The 24,316-nt window shown below is 27.5% G+C and overlaps 9 protein-coding genes across 9 annotated transcripts; 5 read left to right on the top strand and 4 right to left on the bottom strand. All coding sequences in view use genetic code 12, as the record gives it.

Annotated features, from left to right (window-relative positions):
- Window positions 1–228: 228 nt before the first annotated feature.
- Window positions 229–1,959, bottom strand: KGF55_004549 (uncharacterized protein; the record flags this gene model as incomplete). The annotated part of the gene is made up of 1 exon (XM_051759465.1): window positions 229–1,959. One exon carries the CDS (start codon window positions 1,957–1,959, stop codon window positions 229–231), a length of 1,731 nt encoding a protein of 576 aa, XP_051612839.1.
- A 1,269-nt stretch (window positions 1,960–3,228) lies between these two features.
- On the bottom strand, window positions 3,229–4,317 carry CHA1 (Cha1p; the record flags this gene model as incomplete). Its single annotated transcript, XM_051759464.1, has 1 exon — window positions 3,229–4,317. The coding sequence occupies one exon, from the start codon at window positions 4,315–4,317 to the stop codon at window positions 3,229–3,231; it is 1,089 nt and encodes a 362-aa protein (XP_051612838.1).
- A 1,176-nt stretch (window positions 4,318–5,493) lies between these two features.
- KGF55_004547 (uncharacterized protein) lies at window positions 5,494–6,537 on the top strand (the record flags this gene model as incomplete). Its single annotated transcript, XM_051759463.1, has 1 exon — window positions 5,494–6,537. The coding sequence occupies one exon, from the start codon at window positions 5,494–5,496 to the stop codon at window positions 6,535–6,537; it is 1,044 nt and encodes a 347-aa protein (XP_051612837.1).
- A 61-nt stretch (window positions 6,538–6,598) lies between these two features.
- Window positions 6,599–8,209, bottom strand: HNM1 (Hnm1p; the record flags this gene model as incomplete). The annotated part of the gene is made up of 1 exon (XM_051759461.1): window positions 6,599–8,209. The coding sequence occupies one exon, from the start codon at window positions 8,207–8,209 to the stop codon at window positions 6,599–6,601; it is 1,611 nt and encodes a 536-aa protein (XP_051612836.1).
- A 2,461-nt stretch (window positions 8,210–10,670) lies between these two features.
- KGF55_004545 (linker nucleoporin) lies at window positions 10,671–13,511 on the top strand (the record flags this gene model as incomplete). Its single annotated transcript, XM_051759460.1, has 1 exon — window positions 10,671–13,511. The coding sequence occupies one exon, from the start codon at window positions 10,671–10,673 to the stop codon at window positions 13,509–13,511; it is 2,841 nt and encodes a 946-aa protein (XP_051612835.1).
- A 115-nt stretch (window positions 13,512–13,626) lies between these two features.
- On the bottom strand, window positions 13,627–16,050 carry KGF55_004544 (uncharacterized protein; the record flags this gene model as incomplete). The annotated part of the gene is made up of 1 exon (XM_051759459.1): window positions 13,627–16,050. One exon carries the CDS (start codon window positions 16,048–16,050, stop codon window positions 13,627–13,629), a length of 2,424 nt encoding a protein of 807 aa, XP_051612834.1.
- A 130-nt stretch (window positions 16,051–16,180) lies between these two features.
- Window positions 16,181–18,292, top strand: KGF55_004543 (uncharacterized protein; the record flags this gene model as incomplete). The annotated part of the gene is made up of 1 exon (XM_051759458.1): window positions 16,181–18,292. One exon carries the CDS (start codon window positions 16,181–16,183, stop codon window positions 18,290–18,292), a length of 2,112 nt encoding a protein of 703 aa, XP_051612833.1.
- A 1,949-nt stretch (window positions 18,293–20,241) lies between these two features.
- REG1 (protein phosphatase regulator) lies at window positions 20,242–22,707 on the top strand (the record flags this gene model as incomplete). The annotated part of the gene is made up of 1 exon (XM_051759457.1): window positions 20,242–22,707. One exon carries the CDS (start codon window positions 20,242–20,244, stop codon window positions 22,705–22,707), a length of 2,466 nt encoding a protein of 821 aa, XP_051612832.1.
- A 440-nt stretch (window positions 22,708–23,147) lies between these two features.
- On the top strand, window positions 23,148–24,065 carry KGF55_004541 (uncharacterized protein; the record flags this gene model as incomplete). Its single annotated transcript, XM_051759456.1, has 1 exon — window positions 23,148–24,065. One exon carries the CDS (start codon window positions 23,148–23,150, stop codon window positions 24,063–24,065), a length of 918 nt encoding a protein of 305 aa, XP_051612831.1.
- Window positions 24,066–24,316: the final 251 nt, after the last annotated feature.

Genomic DNA, 24,316 nt, shown 5'->3' with positions numbered 1-24,316 from the left:
TTTTGAACAAAATATCAACTTGTATGAAGTTTCGAAATTTATAGATGATTTGGTTTATAGTATGGTAAGTGCTTCACGTATTATGAACCTTTTTTTTTTACTGTTTTAATATTTTTAGTTCCTAGATTTGCAAAAAGAGAAAAAAATAATTTACGAGATTTAAAGGGGTTGTTTTCAGATCCAAAAGATATAATAATTAAAGACAAGATACGAAATAAATAGCTTATATCAAGGTTTAAAAATTGGATCCAATATTTCTGCAGTAGCTTCTTTCTTGGTAAAGACGGATTCTGTTGAACCTCTATTTCCTCCTGTGATTGTATCAGATCGGCCAATGGAGGACGTATTTTCTAGCTTTTCTTCTATAGTATTAACTTCATTACCACCTTCATCGTCACTTTCTTCATCAGAATCATCACTCTCAGGATGTGTTTTTTCTTCCACATCTTCCATATCAACATCATCTAATTCGTCAGCTTCATCCTCATCTTTTTCTACTTCCTCATCTTCTTTATTGTTGCCACCTTTTTCTTCTTCATCTTTCAACTCCTTCATATCTTTCTCAAAATTAACAAAATCTTTGATAAACTTCTCTTTATTCAATTTTCCGATTGATGTACTTAGATTCGAATTGTAATTGCTCAAATTGAATTTCAATTGCTCATATACTTTAATACCAGTGATCTTGTCAAATGTGATATTATTGCCAGATTGAGCAAACTTTTTCAAAACTTCATAAATTAGCTTTTTAAACTCTGGGGAATATTCAATTGAGCCAGGTATACTAATTTCATAACTAACTTTGATTGTTAGTATTTGATATTTCTTATTAAATGATAAACTAATGGATGAATTTTTCAATTCTTGATTTGGTTCATTTGGTTTTGGTAAATCTCTATGTTGATAATAACTTCTGATGTTACTTGAATATTTGTAATCGTGTAAATTCGTAGATTTTTGTTCAAAATCTAATCGTATTGCTGCAGCAATTGTGTTAATAAATAAAACTTTCAAATTACTTAATAAATTGATCCTTCCTTGTTTTTCATTAGACTTGAAAATTTGAGTATTGGTTACATCTTTTTCACCATATGAATCCTCAGACATTTCATCACAAAAATTTTTATCAAATTCTTTTAAAAACACTAGATCATTGAATTTTTCTTTTTTATCAATTAATTCAGTAATCTTTAATAAAAATTTATCGAGATCACCATAAACATTAGGATATGAATAAGGATTCGTGTCATTTGTAGTATCTGCTAATTCACCACCTAATTCTCTCAAGTATTTTTTGAACGAATCTAGTTCTTCTGAGTCACTAATAAAAACTTCTTTATGATTTCGAGACAATTTATCTTCACTACGAGGTAAAGGCTTCGAGATTAATGGGATATTCAGACTTTGAATCGACTGATGATGCTGTAACTGCTTTTGCTGTTGTTGATGATAATTGTGAGTTCTGGCATGGGTGGCTCTTGGTATGCTGGCAGGTTTAGGTTTTTTTATTCTTTCAATCTTTAATTTTAATGGAGCTTGTGAGTCAATTGGTTTAAGTGTCATTTGATATCTTGTACCTCCTGGTGATAAAGTATCCGCGGATATAACTGATTCATCCATATTTACAATCGTTGGAGCAACGTAGTTTGGATCGCCTAGTACTTTTCTAATTTCAACATCATAATTAAATGGTTTATTGTGATATCTCTTAAAAAATTCATCTTTTAATAATCCTTCTTCTTCAATATAATTTTCAGTTGATTGTTGTTCTCGAAATTGTTTCAATCCATACAACATGGTTTCTTCAGCTAGTGGTTTTCTCAGATTTTTTTTATTCCTTTCAATAATTCTACATTTTGCACAAGTTTTAAATTGTCTAACTTCCATCGGTTCATCATCTATTCTTTTTCTTTTACATCGACGACATCGTCTTACTTCTGCCTTCATATTCTCCATCATTGAATCTGTTTTGTGCTTTAACAATATTAATCAATTATTGAATAGTGAGACTGATATGATTGATGTTTCAGGTTGTGGTATGTGTTGCAAGTTTTTTCTTCTCACTGCGAAGTATCAAAAATATTAATTTTGCAACCTTGATTCAAATAAATCGAAGGAATAAGAACGTATAAATCTAATTAAATCCACGACAAGATGTATTGATTTGGATCGTTAAATGATTGGTGGTCAGCAGTGAATAATCAAATGGTCGTTATATGTTATGATGATGCATTCATGAACATATTTTTTTTACCTTTTTTTCTTCTGAAAGATTTAACACAGAAGTGGGAAAAAAGTCACGTGTTCATTTTACAAGCTTAAATCCTTTGTGAAACTTCAACAATCAATTTCATTTAAAACTTCTTCGTTGCAACTTGATTTTTTTCCAACTTGAAACATGAAGGAACTTGAAACAGTTGATTATTTTTAAGATTGATGCATTTATATATCAAATTTTTTTTTTTTTCTCATCAAGAGGCATAAGAGTGAGAACTGATTTCTCACTGATTTTTTTTTTTGCAACCATATCATACAACAAGGTCCAACCTGAATTTTGAAGCACACACAATCCATAGAGTGTCACATTCTTGGATACAAATTGCGTTTATCCTATTCAACTGACTATAATGATTTTGGTCGACGTGATAAAAATAGCAGTAACAACTTTGATTGTATATTGCATTTAGATTGAGTCCATGCACACACGAATATACATCGATCTCATGCTTTTACGATAGAACTAAGCCAAACGTTGTTTTACTGTTAATTAAGCTATGCCACTGATCTAATGAACTGGTCATTTTGAAAAATAAAAAATTTTGGAATATAAAAAAAACATGGGTGACTATAATGTAGTGAAGAGTACGAGATTCGAACTCGCGCGGTAGACATACCAACAGATTTCTAAGTCTTATACGAAGGGTTTGAACCTTCTCGCTTAAGTCTGTCACCTTAACCAACTCGGTCAACTCTCCATTTACAAATTTTTTTTATTTGCGGTTTTATATGATAATGTAATTTACGGCGTAAATTCTTCGTAGATTAGACAAAAATTAGAACATAATATTGGTCGAGGTTTGGCTCAATTTAGTAATTCTCGACCTAAACAAAGAAAATACTAGGAATATTCATAAACATTTTATTGTAAATATCCTTTATTTAAAAGACAAACAATTTTTACAAACATTACGACATTACTTCTATTCATCTATACCACTCTATATCAAACTAAAGTTTGGTTTCTGACTTCTTCAATATTTGTTCGAATTGTTTCAATTCTTCATCAGTGGTACATGAACCACCACAAACGACAATCACCAAAATATCATCTTTTTTTAAATGGGAAAAATTTTTAAATAATAAATCTATTTTGTCGTAACAAACAGATAAAGCAGTACCACAAGCTGGTTCAACTGTTTTTTTACAACATTTATTATATGCAATGCAAGCTCTTAAAGCATCCATATCATCTATTAATTCTAAATGTGATTGAATTCCATTATCTCTATCTTGATAATATTGTAATGATTGTTTAGTAGTATATGAACATGCTAAAGAAGTAGCTAATGAATTAACATTTTTTAATTGTATGATGTTGTTTGCTTTTATAGTTTCTGTTAATGTTGGTGCTTGAGCTGTTTCTAGTAATAAGATATCTCCAGATATATCATTTTGAACCATGCCTTGATATATTCCATTATATAATCCTCCTCCACCAAATGAACAAACAAATCCTTTTATTTTATCTTTATTTTCAACTTGTTGAGATACTTCATCTACTAATGTAGAATGACCATGCCATATTTCTGGATTATCAAATGGATGACAATATATAGGAAAAATATCTTGACTTGCTGAATTTATTATATTTTTTAAATGTTGATCTGCTTCATTTATTGAATTTCCAAATAATATTACTCTTGCTCCAAATTCTTTTAATTTTGTTTGAATTATTGGTTTTGCAATTATTGGTATAGCTACAGTACAAGATACATTATAAAATTTAGCTGAATAAGCAGCTGCTAATCCTGCATTTCCACCACTTGATGCAAACACATGTATTTGATTTAATGGTATACCTTTTGATTGTGCTTTTTCAATTGATGTTTTTACTAAATTTCCAATACCCCTTAATTTGAAAGAACCTGAAGCATGTTCCATTTCATTTTTAAATAAAATTCTACATGGTGGTTGAATAGGTAATTTATCTGTTACATCAATCAAACTTGTTCTGGAATGAGATGACTGAAGTTTTTTATGTGTGTTTGGTTTTAATTTTGAATATGTATTTAAATTTGGTTGCAAAATTTCTGACATGTTGAAGTCTAAAATTGAATTTTGAAAAGTAAGTTAGTGAGTTGAAAAATATGTCAACTGTTTACAAGAAAAGCATTTGCATATATATAGTTAGCACAATTGAATTACATCCCCCTTATTTCCAAAAGTTTATCATTGCATAAATCACAATGAACGTAGATAGGAATGGCATCGAGAATTGAGGCATTTGTAAATTAGAAGTCAAGTTTTGTTTTCTGACTTGTTCTGTTTGAAGGCTTATCATTTTTGTGCAATTTTGACTCTGCTAAAAAAATTGTAACTAAAAATAAGCCTGGATTTAAAAGTCCGAGATAAAACTCCTCATAGTTATGCCATATATAACCGAACTTTATTCATTAAGTTTAAAGAGAATAACCTTCTTAACGAAGGGTTTGGCAAAATTTTGAGCAAAACTTTCCAACATGTGTTGATAGTTGCAGGGTTTTGATAAATCCGTGATATTATTCTCATAAAGTCAATCTTGATGCATAATTTCGAAGGATATTTTTACTCCGTTGAAGTTTGCGATCCTAGTTAAGTGGATAGAATCCATCTTCATATTGGTTGATATCAAATTCAGATCTGGGATCTATATCTTACTAGGCTTGGACCATTCAAGGCTACCAATTCGTTTAAAAAACATCAACAATTTGTTTTGGTTCATTCACTACTAAATCCTTGAACTCATAGAGTTTAAGAAGTGTTTGTTTTTAAAGCATTGCGTGTACACACCTGCAAATAACACTATAGCATCCAAATATCATACTTGGAATGAGGTTTTTATAAAATATGTTGTTTTGATTGCAACAGTAAAAAGAAAGAAGAAAAACTGTCAAGAAAAAGTAACACAAAGAAGACCAAACATTGAAATGAAAAAAAAAAATAAATTTTAAAGAAACGGTTTTGGCATCGTTTTAATATGTCATTTTATCTTTAAAGTAGTCATGTCAAATCTACAAATATAATAATTAACAAGCGAAGAGTTATAATAACGTCAAGTATTTAAGATAGAGAACTATTCAAAGCAAAGAACTTAGTCATAATAAAACACGTTATCGCCATCATTCAAAGATCTAATTGTTTACACTGCACATAACAAACCTTAAGGAAAGCAAATCATTTAAAAAGGACATCATATTTTCATTTTAAATCTTGAAATATTGATTTAATTTCATCATGGCATCACCAATATTCATCTCCACAAGGTCCGAATATTTTTCAATAAGAATAGTTCTACGAAGTATTGAATTAACTTTGAGTACAATATACAATTCATTAATCAATAAGGAGTTTTATACCACAAATAACATATATCTATTTATCAAATATTTGAAATTATCAGTCATACTATATATACTACTAAATGGACCACAACTAATTTTAAAAGTCTCAATTCAATATTTATCAGAAAATGGATTTGTCAATTTCAATCAATTTGAAAAATTAATGAAATTTGAATATTTTTTAAAATATTTTTTGAATATAAATATATTCATTATGTCAACAATTTCATTTTTTGATCAAGATTTAGAAACTTTATTTCTTTGTAATTTAAAATATCAAGATTTAAAAAATAATCAACAAAATTTTGAAAATTATTTAAAACTTTCATCAAATTATAAATTAGATTCTTCGAAAAGTTGGAGTAAAAATGTTACTGATTTATTAAAATTTTCAAGAGAATTTAAATATTTTATCAAAAGGTATACTAATTATTTTTTCTTAAATTGTATTTTGTTCCTATCAATTGAATACTTACCTGAAAGATTCACTTCATTAATCTTGGGATTTATATCATTTCAAACATTTGTTGATAAGGTTGGAACAGTTTTGTCACTAATATTGGTAACTATACTTCAAATGTCCAACTATCATTATACAGTTCTAGTAATCACAACGTTTTATGGATCATGGAACCTAGCAGAAGATCTACTAATATACTACTTCAATAAAATTCATTTTACTACATCTGAACAAAATCAATGGTTAAATACAAGGAAGGGAGTTTTATTTGGTATTGGTTTAGTATATTATCTTTTAATACAACGATTTCCATTAATGTCATTCATTATTTATTCAAATGCATTTTTTAATATGGGATATTTTATTACAAAATTTTCCGGAGAAATTCCAGATAATTCAAAAAGTTTGGCAACTTGGTGTATTACTGAAAGTTTATGGGATGGACATGAACGATTTGTAGACAATTTAAGTACATAAAACAACACTTACAAAAGTTATAGATCTAAATAAATAAATAATATATTAAATGCAACTCTATTTACCACTCATTTATACAAACATTTGGAAATTCAGTTTCTTCTTGAAATTGTTCACCTCCTCTAAAATTATATTTACAAGCATATTTCTTTATTGGAAACCACCAATAAACTAACATACAAATAACATAAACAAATAAAACAACACAAAAATAATTCATACCTTCAGCAGTTACAGGATAATAAGCTGGAAAAGAAAAAAACACTAATGCAAAAACAGTCCAACATAATAAAACAATATTACAAAAATAACCAAATTTACCTAACCAAAAAGGACCTGGTCTAACTTGACGTTTTCTCATCAACAAGAATATAGTTGGAATTGAATAAGCAATTAATAAAAATGAAACACAAGCTAATGCAGTAGCTTGAAATGCAGCATCTGAAAATACTAATACTGATACAACTGAAACAATTACAGTTGAAAAAATATGAGCATATAAAGGACTTCCAGTTTTTGGATCAATTATAGATAAATATTTTGACATTGGTAAACCATTATCTCTTGCAAAAGACCAACATAATCTTGCTTGCCATGTTTGACTAGCAATTGTACATCCAGAAGCAGTTAAAAATACTAATGATCCTAAACATATAGCACCAACTTTATTATTTAATGCTTGATAATAAATATCTAAAATTGGCATACCTGTAGTTGAATTAATAACTAAATCTAAATCTGTAATACAATAAAACATAGCAATTGAATATGTAAATGCAGTTACAAATCCTATAACAACAGTTGACATAACAGCTTTTGGAATATCTCTTTCTGGTTGTGCTGTTTCTTCACTTAAATGAGTAACACTATCAAGACATGAAAATGACCAAGCAGGATTAATTAAACCAACTATAAATGCAATTCCCTTTGATGGCCAACCTGTACCATTTGTAAATTCAACAAATACAAAGTGAGCATCTTGATAATTACCTCTTGAACAAACTAATACAGTAATTAAAATTATACAATATGAAGAAATACTTATTGTAAAAATACTATTACCAACTAATGGTAAAAATTTATGATAAATATTAAATAAAAATAAAAACCAATTCATAATATTATAAATAATAAATATTTCCCATTTTTGAGTAACATGATTTGGATGAGAAAGATTCCAAAATCCTAATAATTGTAATGAAACAGCTAAACACATTGATGCTGTAGTAAAAATTGAACCACCCCAACTTATACTTCCAGTTATATAAGCCCAAAAATTAGCATATCTTTTTGGAGCAAGAATTCTCGCCCAAGTATATTGACCACCAGCTGATGGAGCTAATGAAGCCATTTCTCCTAAAGTTGAACCAATACATAATGAAATTGAAGCAACTATTATAATACCATAAACAATTAAAACTGGACCACCAGATTGAATACCAGTAACTAAACTTGAAGATATACCTAACCAACTATTAGTTAAAGAAAATCCAATCATTGCTAATGCAACATTTGAAAAATTTTTCTTCATTTGATTAGTTCCAACACTAGAGGAATCACTATCTTTTACTCCATTTTTAAATGATGATGAAAATTCTTCTAAATCTGAAACTTTATCATTTGACGGTATTGACTTAGTTGTAACGTAATCAGAATTGTCTATTTTACTCATTTTGGAATTTTGTAACTTGATATATGGGGAAGGAAAGTAGTATTGCTAAAATGAAATGAAAAAAAAGTTGAATAAGTCTTTTAAAAATGTCTTCTTTGAATTAAATATAAGTTAATGCTTGTGTGGAGTAGAAAATCTATTGATCAAAACTGTTTGGGTATAAGTATGCTTCTTAGTATTGTCTATAAAAACTCCAAAATATATAGATGATGTTGATGGAATTGAAAAAAAGAAAGGGTAGATGCTCGTAAAAAAAATCCGACCTGAAGAAGTTTGACTTTTTGATATAAATGGGAAAAGAAAAACGGTTGAAAAGTATAAAATGCAAGATAAGTTGTACAATATCTGAAATCAAACAATAAATTAAGATATCTTTGGAATTATGTTCCTAATTTATATAAAATTTTTTTTTTCAAAATCTTATTGTTCAAAGTTTGTGTTATATTTTGTTACAAGTACTGTATATAAATTTTAGTATGTAGAATTTCTTTTTGCTTATCTTTTATTTCATACATATAAAGCTACTGAAAAAGAAGATGAACCTTATCAATAAATATATATGCTTATCTAACATCCTCCCTATTCCCCAGATCAGTAAAGTTTCAACATAATCAAACTTAAATGGTTGAATAAAACTCATAGCTGCATTCCATCAAAGAATGAGAAGAGTTTTAAACGAAATTTTTTAATGATTTTCCTTCTGATACATTATTACACTACCCCTAATATTAATTTCTTTTCAGTTTTTACTAGACTAAAATTAATTTGCCTTAGTAAATAGTCATGAATTACGATATCTTGAAATTTTTATAAACTAAACATGAAAATCATAGGGCAATTTAAATTTGATAATAGTATCAATTGTATTTTTAAGTAAATATAAAGATCAAGTCCAAATTGTTGATAAAAGAATTTACGAAGAAACAAGCTATCATTCAAAATCTGTCTTGTCAAGAACTTCTATTTTCTTATTTGAAAGTATTATAAATTCATTTTGAAAGCATCATAGAACAAATTGATGCACACGATAACAAAATTATAAAAATAAAATTCTAAAATCTAATTGGTTTATAAATACGGATAAACGAATATAAATTTACGATAAAGCTACCAGTTTTATAGATCATCACAAAGATTTATACATGAGCGAGCGGCTCTTTTTTTTTTTCAACTATGGGGATCAAGGGCAGTTACTTCGACTAGTATAAAATAATTTAATTCTACTGAGTACTACCTTATTTATCATCATAACTATACCAATTACATTAGACACTAATGGAGAGATATAGAATTATTGAAAAGGAGCAATTGGGAAGTTGCAATACATGATCCAGACTATAGATTAAGCATACAGTGAAGTTCAACATCATGCCATCATATCCATAAAGTATGGCTTATTCACTTTCAAAGTTGGATCATTTGGTCAGATTTTTATTGATATGTCAATTCTCAACAAGCATTAAGACTTTATCGAATAATCTCGCATACACGATGTTGTTGAATCCTGTATTTCTTACATGTTATACTTTTTGTGAAAACTATATAAGGAACTGCTAACTAAACCGGCCAAAATGATCAAGAAGTGAAGTTTCAGTCATACCATGTGCTAACTTCCATTGAGCACAATACTTATACTATCAAACTGTGCCTGGAAGCAGGTATTCTGGGCGGAAATACTTATATTCGTTGACTTGTATAAGAATTCCCAACTAGAACACCTGCTTCAAATTCCATGTATTGATTTCAGAATTTACATGAGTACTTAAACACTAAAAACCCACTTCAACTTCTCTTGGTTTATCAATTTGACCCTAACGTCCAATCATGTGGTACAGAATTATCTATTCCTCCCCATTCGATTGTGAAGACAACAATATTAGACAATCAAATTGCAAACACTGTGTTCTAAATTCTCCTTTCAAGATGCATATTTTCAAATTTTTTATCAAGTTTCATAAAAATATCTGTACCATCTGACACCTCTCTTTCATCTTTTTACTCCAGACAGGTTCTTAAAGGTACAAATTTATTCTATCCATCAACGCATCGCAATTAATATTGATTGAATTTGAAAGAATTCAAAATAGAGAATTACTATATTTTGAAAAATCAAAACAATTCAATAGTGTATCAAAAACTGATACTCTAAAATATGAATCGACCATGAAATCTCTACTTTATAGTAATTTAATATTTTCCATTAATTCACAAGTATAATGCACTGTCTAAAGTGATGGAATAACTTTTGGACAAAGTTGAAGAGAAAAGAAGAAGAAGAAGAAGAAGAAGAAGAAGAAGAAGTGAAAAATTTGGTTGAACCAATTTTTTTTTTCGATCGAAAGCTGATGAGGCTTGAACATCCATACAACAATAATTAATCGAGAATATTATATTTTTACAACCAAAATAAACAAGCTACATTTCATAAAAATATCAACAGTAACGAAGACAACAATCAGATATGTTTGCTAACAAACTGAACAACACATCATTTGGTGGTGGGTTCAACTTTGGAGCAAATACTCAACAACAACAACAACAACAACCACCACCACAGCAACAGCCAACGACGTCGATTGGATCAACAACACAAACAACAATCAATCCACCAACTTCAAATATAAATTCATCAACAAATATTGACATCACAGCTTCATTAAATAATACAGATTCAAATAAACTATTACGAGATCTATTGGATTCTGCCTCAAGTTTACCAAAAAGTTCAATTGGTGATCAAATTGGATCTATTCATTTAACTCTTAATGAATTAGAACGTAAAACACAAGAATTAAGAAAATCGGAATTAAAACAAAAACATCATACTAAAGCTCATTATTTATTAGCAGATGCAGGAGTGAAAACTGGAGATTTAGAAGATGAATTGAACAGGATTCAATTACCTAAATCCAGTAAACATGAAAGTAATCATAATCTTGAAAACAATATAGAGAATTATTTAAAGAATAAAAAAGAAGAGAATATCTTAAATACCATTGAACAAACTTTTAACTTAGCATCTCAAGATTTTGATAAATATATAAATTCAAATATATCTATTGATTGGAAAATTAGAAAAGAAAAATTACAAAAAGCCATTGGATTAAAAGATTCTTCAAAATTTCAAGAAGAAGCTTTAAAATGTTCAGTTGTATGGAAATCAAATTCAGCTTCTGCAAATATTTTAACACCATTATCTACATCACCAACTAAAATAACAAGAACCAAATTTGAACATTATGCAAGAATCATTTATTCATTGAATGAGGCGAGATTAGAAAATCAAAATTTCCCATTATGTTTAAATTTTTATGATTTAAATAAATTTCAAGATGATTTTAAATCAAAACAAATTGCTGAAATTTGGAAAATATTACAAAATTTAGTTGATGAAAAAAATTCTAAAACATCACAAGAACAAAAATTTTTTAAAAATCCAAAATTAAATGATATAATTGTTTCAAAAAGTAAAGAATATTTAGAATGGGAATTTTTAAATTTTGTTGATCATACTTATATTAAAGTTGTTGATAAACCAAAAAATTTCATACCTGCTACAAATGTTAATAAAGTTTCCTTTTTCATTCATCAAATAATTCTTAAAAATGAACCAGATTTAGTTAATAAGACATTATTAGTAAATGGAGTTCCTATATGGGCATTAATATATTACCTTATGAGGGCAGGATTATACGAAGATGCAGATAACTTAGTTTACAAAAATCGTCAACTATTCAATAAATTTGATAAAAATTTCCCCATATATATTAAAAATTTTGTTGAAAATTCCAAACTTTCTTCAGATTTATTAGAAAGAATTCATCAAGAATTTAATCAACAATTTCAATATATATTAAATGATCTTGAAACAAATGTAAATTATGATCCATATAAATATTCAGTTTATAAAATTATTGGAAAATGTGATTTAAATAATAAATCTCCTCCACCTTCAATAAATTTAAGTAATGAAAATTGGTTATGGTTTCAATCATCTATTATAAATGAAGATTCATCAGAAGAATCTTCATTAATTTTTGAAAATTATAGTTTAAAAAATTTACAAAATAAAATTGTGCTGTTAGGTCCAAAATATTTTTTATCCTCTTCTAATAATCCATTATATTTAAAAACGTTAATATTATCAGGATTATATGAATTGGCAGTACAATATTGTTATGAAAATATGAATGAAGCAGATGCAGTACATTTAGCAATTGGATTAGCATATTTTGGATTATTAAATTGTTCAAATTTCAATAAAGATGGTGTATTATCAGTAGTAAATAATGAATATGAAATAAATTATAGTAGAATTTTAGGAGCATATACAACTTTTTTTAAATTAAGTGATCCAAAAGTTGCTTGTGAATATTTAATACTTATTGCATTAGGTCAAGGTGGTAAATCTAAATCAATACTTCAAGTTTGTCATGATGCATTAAGAGAATTACTTTTAGTATCAAGAGAATTTGGTATTTTAATAGGAGAATTAAATCAAATTACAGGAGTTATTGAACCAGGAGTATTAGAAACTCAACGTAAATTAATTGGGTTAGAAGATCTTAATTCATTTCATCGTCAAATTGTTTTAGTAACTGCAAATAAATGTGAAGAAGAAGGTAGAATATTTGATGCATTATTATTATATCAATTATCATGTGATTATGAAACAACAATTGTTTTAATAAATAAATTATTATCAGAATTAATTTCAACAAGTGATTTAAATAAACCAATAATATTATTTGGAAATTGTGATACTTTATATAGTGGATCAATTGATATAAATTCTAAAAATACAATTGATAATAATATAATATTATTATCTGAACATATTTGGCAAAATTTTTCCAAAAATAGTCATATTTTAAGTAGTATAACATCACAAGTTAAACAAACTTGTGAAGTATTAATATCAGTAATTGAAATAAGAAATATTTTTATTCAAAGAAATTGGAGTGAAGTTATAGATAAAATTAATAAATTAAAAATTTTACCTGCAAATTCCAATGATAATTTATCACAAATTAAAATATATTCAGAATTAATTGAAAATAATGAATTAAATGAAGATATTATAAAAATTATTCCATCTTTATTAATATTAGTTTTAACTTGTGTTACTAATTTAAATTATAATATTTTATCTCAAAGATATCAATCTTTAAATAATGAAAAAGATGAAATTTTACATTGGAGAAAAATTGCTAAAAATTGTATTATATATGCTGGTATGGTTCAATATAAAATGCCTAGAGAAGTTTATAGTTTATTGATTAATTTAGAATCTTCTTTATAGACAATAAAAGTTTTTGATTGAAGAAAATATTTATGTATTCGTTACCATTCGTCTTTTTAACCTGTATTTTTCGAGATTGTGAGGCGGCACAAAATTCGAAATACGCTATCAATCCTCAACCAAACTCTTTTGAACTAAAAAATTCTTTTGAATCCCTCATCACATCTGAACTATCTACCAATCGATCCTTCACCCATTTACTTAACTTATTTTGTATCTTTGTATTTTTAAATCTTTTATCAACAAGATATATCAAAGAATAATCATTAGCATGCCTTATACTTCTTCCAATACTTTGATTAACAGCTTTCATACATAAATTTTCATAATAATCTGAAGATTTCTGTTTAGCTGATGCAATAGTTCCTCCATTAGCAATAACTTGTGATTCGATGTAATTTCGTTTTGATATTATTTCACCACTGAATGCATTGGGGTATGGTAATCCAATCATCATTACTGCTCTTGCTAGATCATCTGAAAAATTAATACCTTCTGACATTTTACCACCAACCACTGAGAATAATATTGCTCCTTTTCTTTGATTGTTTATTACTTCTGAATAATCATTTAAAACATTGTCAACTCTTGAAGTGTTTGAAGAGTCTTGGAAAATTCGCTTAATATTTGATAGCTGTGAATAAACAGGTGTCTTCTTCCAACACTCAATAACTGTTTCTAGATATTTGTAGCTGCTGAAAAATACAACTACTCCATATGGAACATTTTTACAAACTTGTAATATAAATTGACCAAGGTTTGAAATTTGTTTTAGATCATGTCTTTTATTGAACAGAAATTCAAATTCTCCATGATAACTATCGATGGTGAATACTTTCAAATTTTCATCAGGTATAATGTGTCCACATGCAAACTTATTAATTTTATTTTCAGGAACAAAGGGAAATAAATAATCCATAAATTCATTCATTGGTTCCATTGTACCACCACAAAGTAAAACACATTTAGCTTCATCTACTAATTCTTTGAAAATAAAACTTGGATCAAGTAGCATATAATTTAATGAAATTTCGTTATTTGATTTATCCCAAAACAATTTCCCTTCTTTACTAGTGTTATTAAAACATTGAAGAAATTTAATAACTTCAAAAAGTAAAGGAGTTGATTGATTTTTATAAGTTTCATCAATCTTAGACATATAAGATTCTATTTTGTAAGCTAATTTTGTTTTAACCAAAAACTCATCAAGTTTATGAATATTAACTAAGTCTCCTGTTGAATCTGTGAATATTTCACTTACAGTAACCTCTTTCCCTATTTTTTCATCTGATTTTTGACTTATAAATTCCATTAAAATTTTACATATTTTTGTTAATTTCATGATTTGTATTCGATTACTGCTATTCAATCGTTTTGCAAATTTCTTGAGATAAAAATTTAATGACTTAATAACATGATTTAATTGAGTGACTGTAATTTTCACTGAATATAATGAAGTGATGATATCAATAATATTATGAGCTTCATCAATAACAATAATAGAATCTTTTATATTCAAATCCCATACTTTTCTACTTCCCTTTTGAAATAATAGTTGATAAGGCAATGATACAATTTCAGTTGCTTCAATACTATCTCTAGCTGAATAATATGGACAAGTTTTTAAATCCGATCCTAATTCAGCTAATTCTTCAATATCTCTAATCTTGGCTAAGCTTAAATCTGAAAATTCTTTTACCAATGATTTGTCATTTTTAGTCAAGTATGAACAACCATCTTTAGATTTTTGTAAATCAATGCAGGCGTCATTAATTGACTGATCTCCCTTTTTGTTGGATATTTTATTGATTTTGTCATTTATACAAAGTTGTTTTCTTGAACCTAACGGTAAATACTTTGTCCGTTCCGTCATTTCATCAAATGATGCATTAAATGAAGTTAGTCGTAGTTGGCTTGAAAATTGATTTAGTTGTGAGTGAGTTCTTGATGAGAAGAATATCTTCGTGGGACAATTATTTACATGTTCAATTGATTCTTCACCTTCAGAATTTTTGATTAATTTGTTAATTTCTTGATTAATTTTGAAATTTTTCGACTGAATTAAATCAGAATCATTATAGTCATTTGGTAAAAAAGATTCGTCGTCCTCTTGTTCCTGACTTTTTTGTTTCTTTCGTTTAACCTTATCCTCAATTATTGTATCATATCTCTTATTGTTCATAAAATTCTTCTCAACTTCATCCAAATGTATTTCATACTCTTTCAATTTATTTTTACTTTTATCAACAATAGTTCTTCTATACTCGTCTTTGACCCACTCTGGCTCATCCTCATCACTTTCATCATCGTTTACATCTAAAGTATTATTCTTTTGATCAAAAATATTATTTTTCTTGTAATTTCTAAGCCAAGTCATTGTTGAACATATAATTGATAACGTCTTTCCCGTACCAGTTGCACTTTCAAATATACCTATTTTATAATCATTTTCAATTGTTTCATAGATAGCATCCATTAATTGCCTTTGAATGTCATATGGTTTGAATGGATGATGGTAGTCTCGACATTTTGATACCATAATCTATCATCCGATAAGCATTAAAGATTTCAAAAATTGTTTGTAAGTTTAGGATCAAAAGAATGAAAAAATAAAAATTCGTATACGCGTTTGTTTCAGAATTTGTAAACAACAAAGAAATGATCCATAAATGTCATCAATAACTGATTTAAAGATCAACAGATGTGACGTAGCACTATCAAGAAATGATCCTATTCAAATTTCGGATAATTTACAAATTACAATCAATTCATTCAATGAATTACATATAATTGAACCTAAATTTCCAACATATCATAACTCAATAGTTCAAACTCAAACTACTAAAACTTTGAAGTCTAAAGAAATTTTCAGTTTTGGGTCTCTTCTACATACTGAAGCTATTAAAAATCTACCAGTGAATAAATTTCAGGATGTGATTTTCAAGGACGGTGATGAACCTTTAAATTTTATTGTACAGGATCCAAACGTTGTAGAATATCAATGGAGTCCACTATTAGAGAATACAAGAGATTGTTTGTGTGGAGTTTTGTTCAATACAGGAGAATTATTAATAATGGGAAGAAAGCTTCATGGTCAGTTATATAATTATGAAGTTAAAGTAAACGTCTTTGATACTTTAATTAAATCATATGACGATATAATTGAACATGAAGGGAAATATTACGTTACAGCAGAAAGATTTAAAAATTTAAAAATTAAATATTTTACATTCAATTTAGTTGAAGGGAAGCTTAATTTAGCTATAGTAGATATTACCAATAAGATCATAATATTCAATGATCAAATGATTGTATCAAAGGAAGTCGAATTTCCTAAAAATATAGCTAAAATAAAATGGGAAAAAGATGTGTTTTTGATAATTGGATACGATAACTCATTTTCAGTTTTGAATCTTGATACAGGATCCTTTGATGAGATATATCCAGCAAATAGATTTGTAAATAAGAAGAATGAATTGGTGACTATTAATGGTAAAGTGTATTTAATCAGCACATTTTTATCAAAACTTGTTGTATTTGACGGGGATGAGAAAGTTGAGTATGACACAGGGACTTGGTCTTATAATACTTCAATTATTCCAGCAATTAAAGGAAATGCATTGATAATATTACTATCCTTCGAAGATGGAACTTTCAAAACTTTTTATTATAATATCAACTCAAAAAAACTTTCTTTAGAATCAAATGATATTGCATTTTATTTATTTTCAGAAAAGGCAATTTCTTTTTCTCAATCGAATGATGAAGGATATACAGAGACAACGGAAGGTACAGTAATTTTATATGGAATGACTGCTATAACAAATAATGTAATTGCCATAATTTATAAAGTGATACCTAAAAATGGAATTCATTTGAGACCTCCATCTACTGCATACGTCAACGTTTCTTTTGTTAAATTATCTTCATCAATTGGTGAGATTAAAAATACATCTATTGCCAATACTTCAATATCAAAATTAACAGCTTATTATTTGGATCATTTTGAAAACATACCAATAATAATGGATGATTTTTCCGTATTACAAGAACAAAAATTGGAGTTCTTTTTAACGGAATTTGGTGAATTCGTCAATAGAGTTATAAAACCAATTCCAAGATTGAATGAAGTCACAATAGATCCAGGTTCAAGTTTTGATGAAATAATAAGTGAAAATTTCATCAATCTCAAAGAAATAATTGAATTACAGTTTTTTCAAACTTTTTGTTTACTACTACAAAGTGCTTTGAAAAATTATACATCAGCCGACACAACAGCAAAAGTTTTATATCATCAAATTGATGAATATAAATCAGATGTTGAAAAAACAATTGCCAATTATCTCAAAGATTTAATACTACAAATATATAATGAAAAATCAATTACAGATGAAATAGATAAATATTTATTGATAACATTAGCTTATCAAACACCAACTTCAGAAGCTTATGAATTACCTTCGAACGCCCATTTTACAATAAAAACAAAAAATTTAGAAGAAACATTTGATATTGGTCTTATTCCATCAATTAATCAATCACAATTACAAGATAAAATGATAACATCAAAATCAAATCATGGATGGAGTATATGTAATTTAACCAATTATCCATTAATTAGAATGAATAATAAATTAGATGAATCTGATCAATTCCGTTATATTTCTTTAAATACTGAATTTAAACATTTAAGTGAAAATGATGCAGTAATAATGAAAGAAGTTGTAAACTGTATTGGTTTTTGTTATATTAGTGGAAATAGAATTTATGATATTAATTAAAAGTTTGATTATGTTTACATTGATGTATAGCTCTATTGAATATTATCTGATCTTCTACTTAAATATCCAACCGGGTTTATTAAAATCCTGAATTACACAAACGTAACTGCAATAAATCTTAATTTAGAGTGTGCATTCCCCCACATATCGGATAAATTATTTTATTTCAAAATTTAAAAAAAATAAAAAAAGAAAAAAGAAACTACAAATAAAAGTATGATTGAATGATCACGTTGAAGCCAAAGGAAACATGATTAGTCACTAAGTCTGAGCCTTGACTTGAAGTGATAAAACAATGCTATTTTGTAACTGACTTGTTGAAATTCTCGATATGCTATGTGTCGTACTTATCAAACTTTAGAATTTTGAGTTTAAGTCAAATTCAAAATTTTCACGAGTTTATCCGAGACTAGAACGTATTCACGATACAAATTTGTCAACCCCAACTACACTAGGTAACAAACGCCATATACCTGTGAAAAGTCAGCCAATCTTTGATTGAACTAGAGACATTACATACATAGAGTATCAAAAGAGTTTGAGTATGCTAATTATTCTGAAATTAACAGAACTGTTAAAGATGCGGAAATTGCAAAATTTTAATAATAATGTCACTTATATTGTCACAGGATTTTCAGTATAATTCACCACGTATCATCTCGTTGGAAGACACCGCTCTACGAACATTCTAAGGTTAAATTGCTAGAAAAAATAACACCGATCATGTTGCTTAAAAATTTGTAATTCTGGATCGGAAAGTTGCTCAAGAACTTAGAACTTTGCACCAGCATTGTTTTACAAAAGTTTAGGGGAATGTATGTACAATCATAAGTATATGCACTCAAATTAAATAAGGGTACTGCCTCGTGAGTATCTAAGACATCTCATAAACTTTCTTCAAGAGATTATTCACTCGGACTTTAATATCCATCAAGAATTTCCGATTTTCTCCATGTTTCAATAGCTACCAAGTTTTGAACTATACTCAGTATCTCAGCTACTTCATGATCAAACACCGACATTATGAACCAATCTGTTTCATTCTCAAATCTTAGTAGAGAGTCACGATTGTTGTTGAGAATTCAATTGAAGGTGTTGCATTTTCTTAGCTTGTTTTGCGTTTTTTTTTTTGAACAAATTTAGAGCTCTGATTATTAAAACACATGTAAAGAAGGGTGATTTGAACTTAAGCCACTGAGACACAAATCAAATTATAGTTTTACCTCTAACGCCAGTTTGAATCTTTAAGCTCTATTACTTTATCTAGGGAGGAACACGTTTGAGATCTTTCGGGGTGTTCAAACGAAGCTGATTAGTTTTTTTTTTCGCATATCTACGGTAAGTATTGAGTGTTTTAAGATACTTGATTAAGCCAATAGATGAAGTTAAATGCTTTAAATCAGATAAAACTTCATATATCGGTTTAATTCATTTACTTGATACCTTAATAATATCGATATTGTTACTTTTTACCCTTAATATCTCATTATCTAAATATAAGACATTGTGACTTTTGTAAGTAAAGTCAAAAAAAATTACCATGGGAGAGAAATTTAAAAAAATGTAAAGAAAAAAAAAAATACAGCAAACCAAATATATTCTTTATACTTATAATAATAAATTATTAATTTTAATAAGTAAAACATCAACTAATCAGAACTTATTATTCATTCATTTATAATAGTAAACATATATATATTTATACGGGACATAGAATCAATCATCTGATTGTGCTAGAATTATACTCCTATAAAGAAGAAAGAAAAATAGAGAGAGAAAAATAGAAAGAGAAAAGTAAGATATATATTATTTACAAATACATCGACAACCTAATATCATTCAATAGGAATCAACCATATCCATTTATAAGTTTAATCAATCCATTAGAAATAATAGAAACAACGAGTTCCTTCGAGAACTGCATCCACAGATAAATTAAAAATCACAAAATGTCTGGAGAAGTATTTTCTGGTGGAGCTACAACTTCACAACACGTTGATGCCGAAGATGATGATCATTTTAACAATACCACATTTAAATTAAAAAGAACAAGATCTTTGGGTTTATTAGATGAATTTATACCTGAAAAATTAAAAGAACAAGATTCAAATAATGAACCTAATCTGAATAAAACCAAATCATCATCAACAATAGATCAACAATTTAAAAAGGGATCACTTCAAAATAATTCAAAAGATAATAATAATAATGATATAATAAGTTATAATAGTGATTATTCAAGTAATTCAGATAATAATAATTATCCACAACATAATAGTAATCAATCAACATCAGTATCTTCTTCTCCATCACCCGTTGCATCACCTACAGCTACACCAACATTAAACTTACAATCACCCGAATTGATACCTCATGACGATTCAGATTTAACAGCTGAACCTTCACGTCATGTGGATTATTTATCATATCAATGGGATGTATCTGATATATCAAAATCTTGGAGATATGTCATTTCAAAAAAGAGAGATGTTGCAAATGCTGCAAGATTAGAAAATGCATCATGGAGAACTTGGGCTCAAAGAAGATCAAATTTGAAAACTATTAGTTCTGAAGTAGTAAATTGGTCAAAAGAAAGTGATGTGACTTGGTTATATGGTCCTATATTGAAAAATAACACCAGAAGTAATAGTCAAGATGGAGCAAATACAGGTAATGATGAAAATGATGATGATGATGGTAATTCAATAGATGATGAATCAACTGCAACAAGCGCAGTTGCTGGTGATATATCAATAGCAAGAAAACCAAGACGATCAACAAAAGAAAAACCGAAACCAATATTAAAGAAAAGAACTGTTGAAGAATCTATAATAAGTCATTCAAATTTATTTAAATTAGAATTAGCTACAAGTCTATATCAAAAGAAAAAAGAACAACAAAGACTACAAAATGAACAAAATCAACAACAACAACAACAACCTGATGAATATTTTAATTTTGATGCATTACTGAATAAATTAAATGCTCAATATGCGAATAAATCGTCTACGGATAATTCAAATGTTGCAAAGTTACAAACATTATTAAATTCAAATTCTTCAAGTTTATCAACTATAAAACAAGATGATGCAAATAATCAACGATCAAATAAACTTGATTTGAAAAAATCAGATAATCATACTACTGAAAACCCAACCCCACCTAATAGACATATTCGATTTAATGAAGAAGTTCAACAATGTATTGCCTATGATTCTGATTCTGATGAATATGAGGATTATAGTGATAATGAAGATGCAGAAGATGTATATGATGATTATAATGATCAAGTCAATAATAATCTATTAAGAAGTCATCTATATGAAGGAGATAATGAAGAAAATTATAGTGATGAAGATAATGAAGATGATGAAGAAGAGGATGATGAAGGTGGATTTTTTTTAAAAGTGAAATCAATGTCTAATGTGCCGTTAAAAATGGGAAATCATCAATCACAACAACAATTAATTAAAGATTCTGCGTCATCTGATAATGAATCATTATCAAGTGCTAGAAGTTATAGTTCTATCAAATTATTACCTCCGACATCATTAAATTATGGATCAGATGAAGAATCAAGTGATGAAGATAATCCATATACTTCTTCATTATCTCATAATGTTAATAATGATATAAGTAGAGGTTATGATTATTATTATGATTATAATACAGTATATACATGTGATCCAAATCATTCAACTTATCAAACTCCAGATGTTGTTGATTTACCTGAAAATTTAAATTTAGGATCAAATTTTGATTATGATTCATTAGAAAATTCAATAGAGCATGATGAAAATCGTCAAGAAAGTCCTATAACTTCTCCAATTATGCAACCAACTAATTCAACTACTGTTAGTCAATCACCTTTTAATTTCAGTGACTCAGAATCTGATGATAGTGATGATGAAAATAATGGGTTGAGTATAAGAACTAGAAGATCAAGTCAAGCATTAGCAGAGCTGATTTTTCAATCAAATAATAATCAAAACAATCAACAATCAACGCAACAACCACAAACACAAACACAACCTGAAAATCAACATATTTCATCGATCAATCCTAACCATAGATCAGGGTCAATATCAAAACAGACAAGAAGTTCAAATTCATTAGCTGAACAATTTGGAAATCCAACAAGAGAATTAACATCAGAAGATAAATCATTAAGTCGATCATTTTTAGGTGGTGATTCTAACAGTAACAATTCAAAACCAAATAAAAGTTCATCTTCTTCATCATTTAATTTTTCAAATCCAATTTCAAAATCATCTGTTTCACCTCCTCAAACTACTTCAGAAAATGCTTTTTTTTCGTCACCTTCACATACACAACAACAACAATCACAATCTCCTCAACAACCACCTAAGAAAACTTTCTTATTTGATGAAGATTCAGAGTCAGATGATGATTGACAAGGGCTTTAAATGAATTTTGATATTATAATGATGACTTTATGAATGAAATTAAAACTATATATTATATATAAAAATTGTATAAAAAAGAATTTATCAATCTTTAAAATTGATAAATAATAAAAGAGGGTAGAGTGTCTTTCACTGGATAAGTATGTTGTTTTTTATGAACTCTTCAGGATTGGAAATTGACGTAAAACTAAGATTTTGCTTTTTTACTTTGATTAATTTGATGTTATGGCTGATGCTTTGTTTAAAAAGAAATTTGTTAATAGAAACAAACCAGCTCTAGAAAGTTACACAAAGACGTGTATACGTAAATCTAAATTTATTTTTGAATGATAGGCAACTTTAAAATTAATCTTACTTAGATATCATTATATACAACCAACCATTTACTCATTCATTATATTTCTATATAACTCAACGACCCAAAAAAAATGATAAACACAATAATACCGAATATACTATATACTTCATCAAAAAATAATCATCAAGAAAATAATGGATGTGAATTAATTGGAACATTTTCTTTATTAACTCAAGCATTATTAGGATTATTATGTTTATCAAGTTTAATTTTAAAAAGATTTTATGAATATCCAATACGACGTACTTGGCCAGTTTGGATATTTGATGTAAGTAAACAATTAATTGGTGCTTTAGGTGTTCATATTTTTAATATTATGTTATCTGTTTTAAAAACTGCACCTGAAGTATTCACCAAAGAAGAAGAAGATGATGATGAAGATAATGCTTGTGATTGGTATTTTTTAAATATGGTATTAGATTGTACTATTGGAGTTTATATATTATATTTGGTATTCAAATTATTAAATTATATTTGTAAAAATTATTTTCATATAACTCAAATTAAAAGTGGTGAATATGGTAATATTAATAAACCAAGTGTTAAAGCATGGTTAAAACAATTAGTTATATATTTTACAAGTTTAATGATTACAAAAATTATATTATATTTATTTGTTGAAATTTTTGAAGTTGAATTGATTTGGATAACTTCTCATATTTTATTAAGATGGTTAGATGAATATTCAAATGAATTTGAAATTTTTATTGTTATGTTTATAATACCAATTTTATTAAATTGTTTACAATTAATTTTAATTGATAATTTTTTAAAAAATCAAGTTTGGTTTAATAGTAATAAATTATTAAAATTAAAATATCCAAATTTTAATGATGAAAGTGAAAGTGTTAGAAATAGAGAAATTAATGAAGTATTTGATGATGAAGAAAGAATAGAGAATCAAAATTATTCTTCTCATTCCAAATCAAGTGATGATAATGAAGATAATTCTGATTTATTTAAAAAATATGGATCTACTAATGAATAGTAATAATAATTAATGAACCAAACATATTTATAATATTTAATAAAAGATATATACAAGTGATGGAACCTAACAAGTTCTGTTATTTACAAGTTTTTTCTGACGTAACTCCATTTCTCTGAAGATTTCTTCTCACTCTCTAAGATTTCACCGGTTGATTAGGTGTGAATCCATATCCTTTCATACATGAATTATAATTCTCCAAAATCAGTTTACAATCATCACTATCTACACCATGAAACAAAGTACATTTA

The sequence above is a fragment of the Candida pseudojiufengensis genome (genome assembly GCF_024610245.1).
Source record: "Candida pseudojiufengensis strain CBS 10847 chromosome Unknown scaffold13, whole genome shotgun sequence".
Lineage (NCBI taxonomy): Eukaryota > Fungi > Ascomycota > Pichiomycetes > Serinales > Debaryomycetaceae > Lodderomyces > Lodderomyces pseudojiufengensis.
This window is presented reverse-complemented; position numbering and strand designations above follow the sequence as displayed.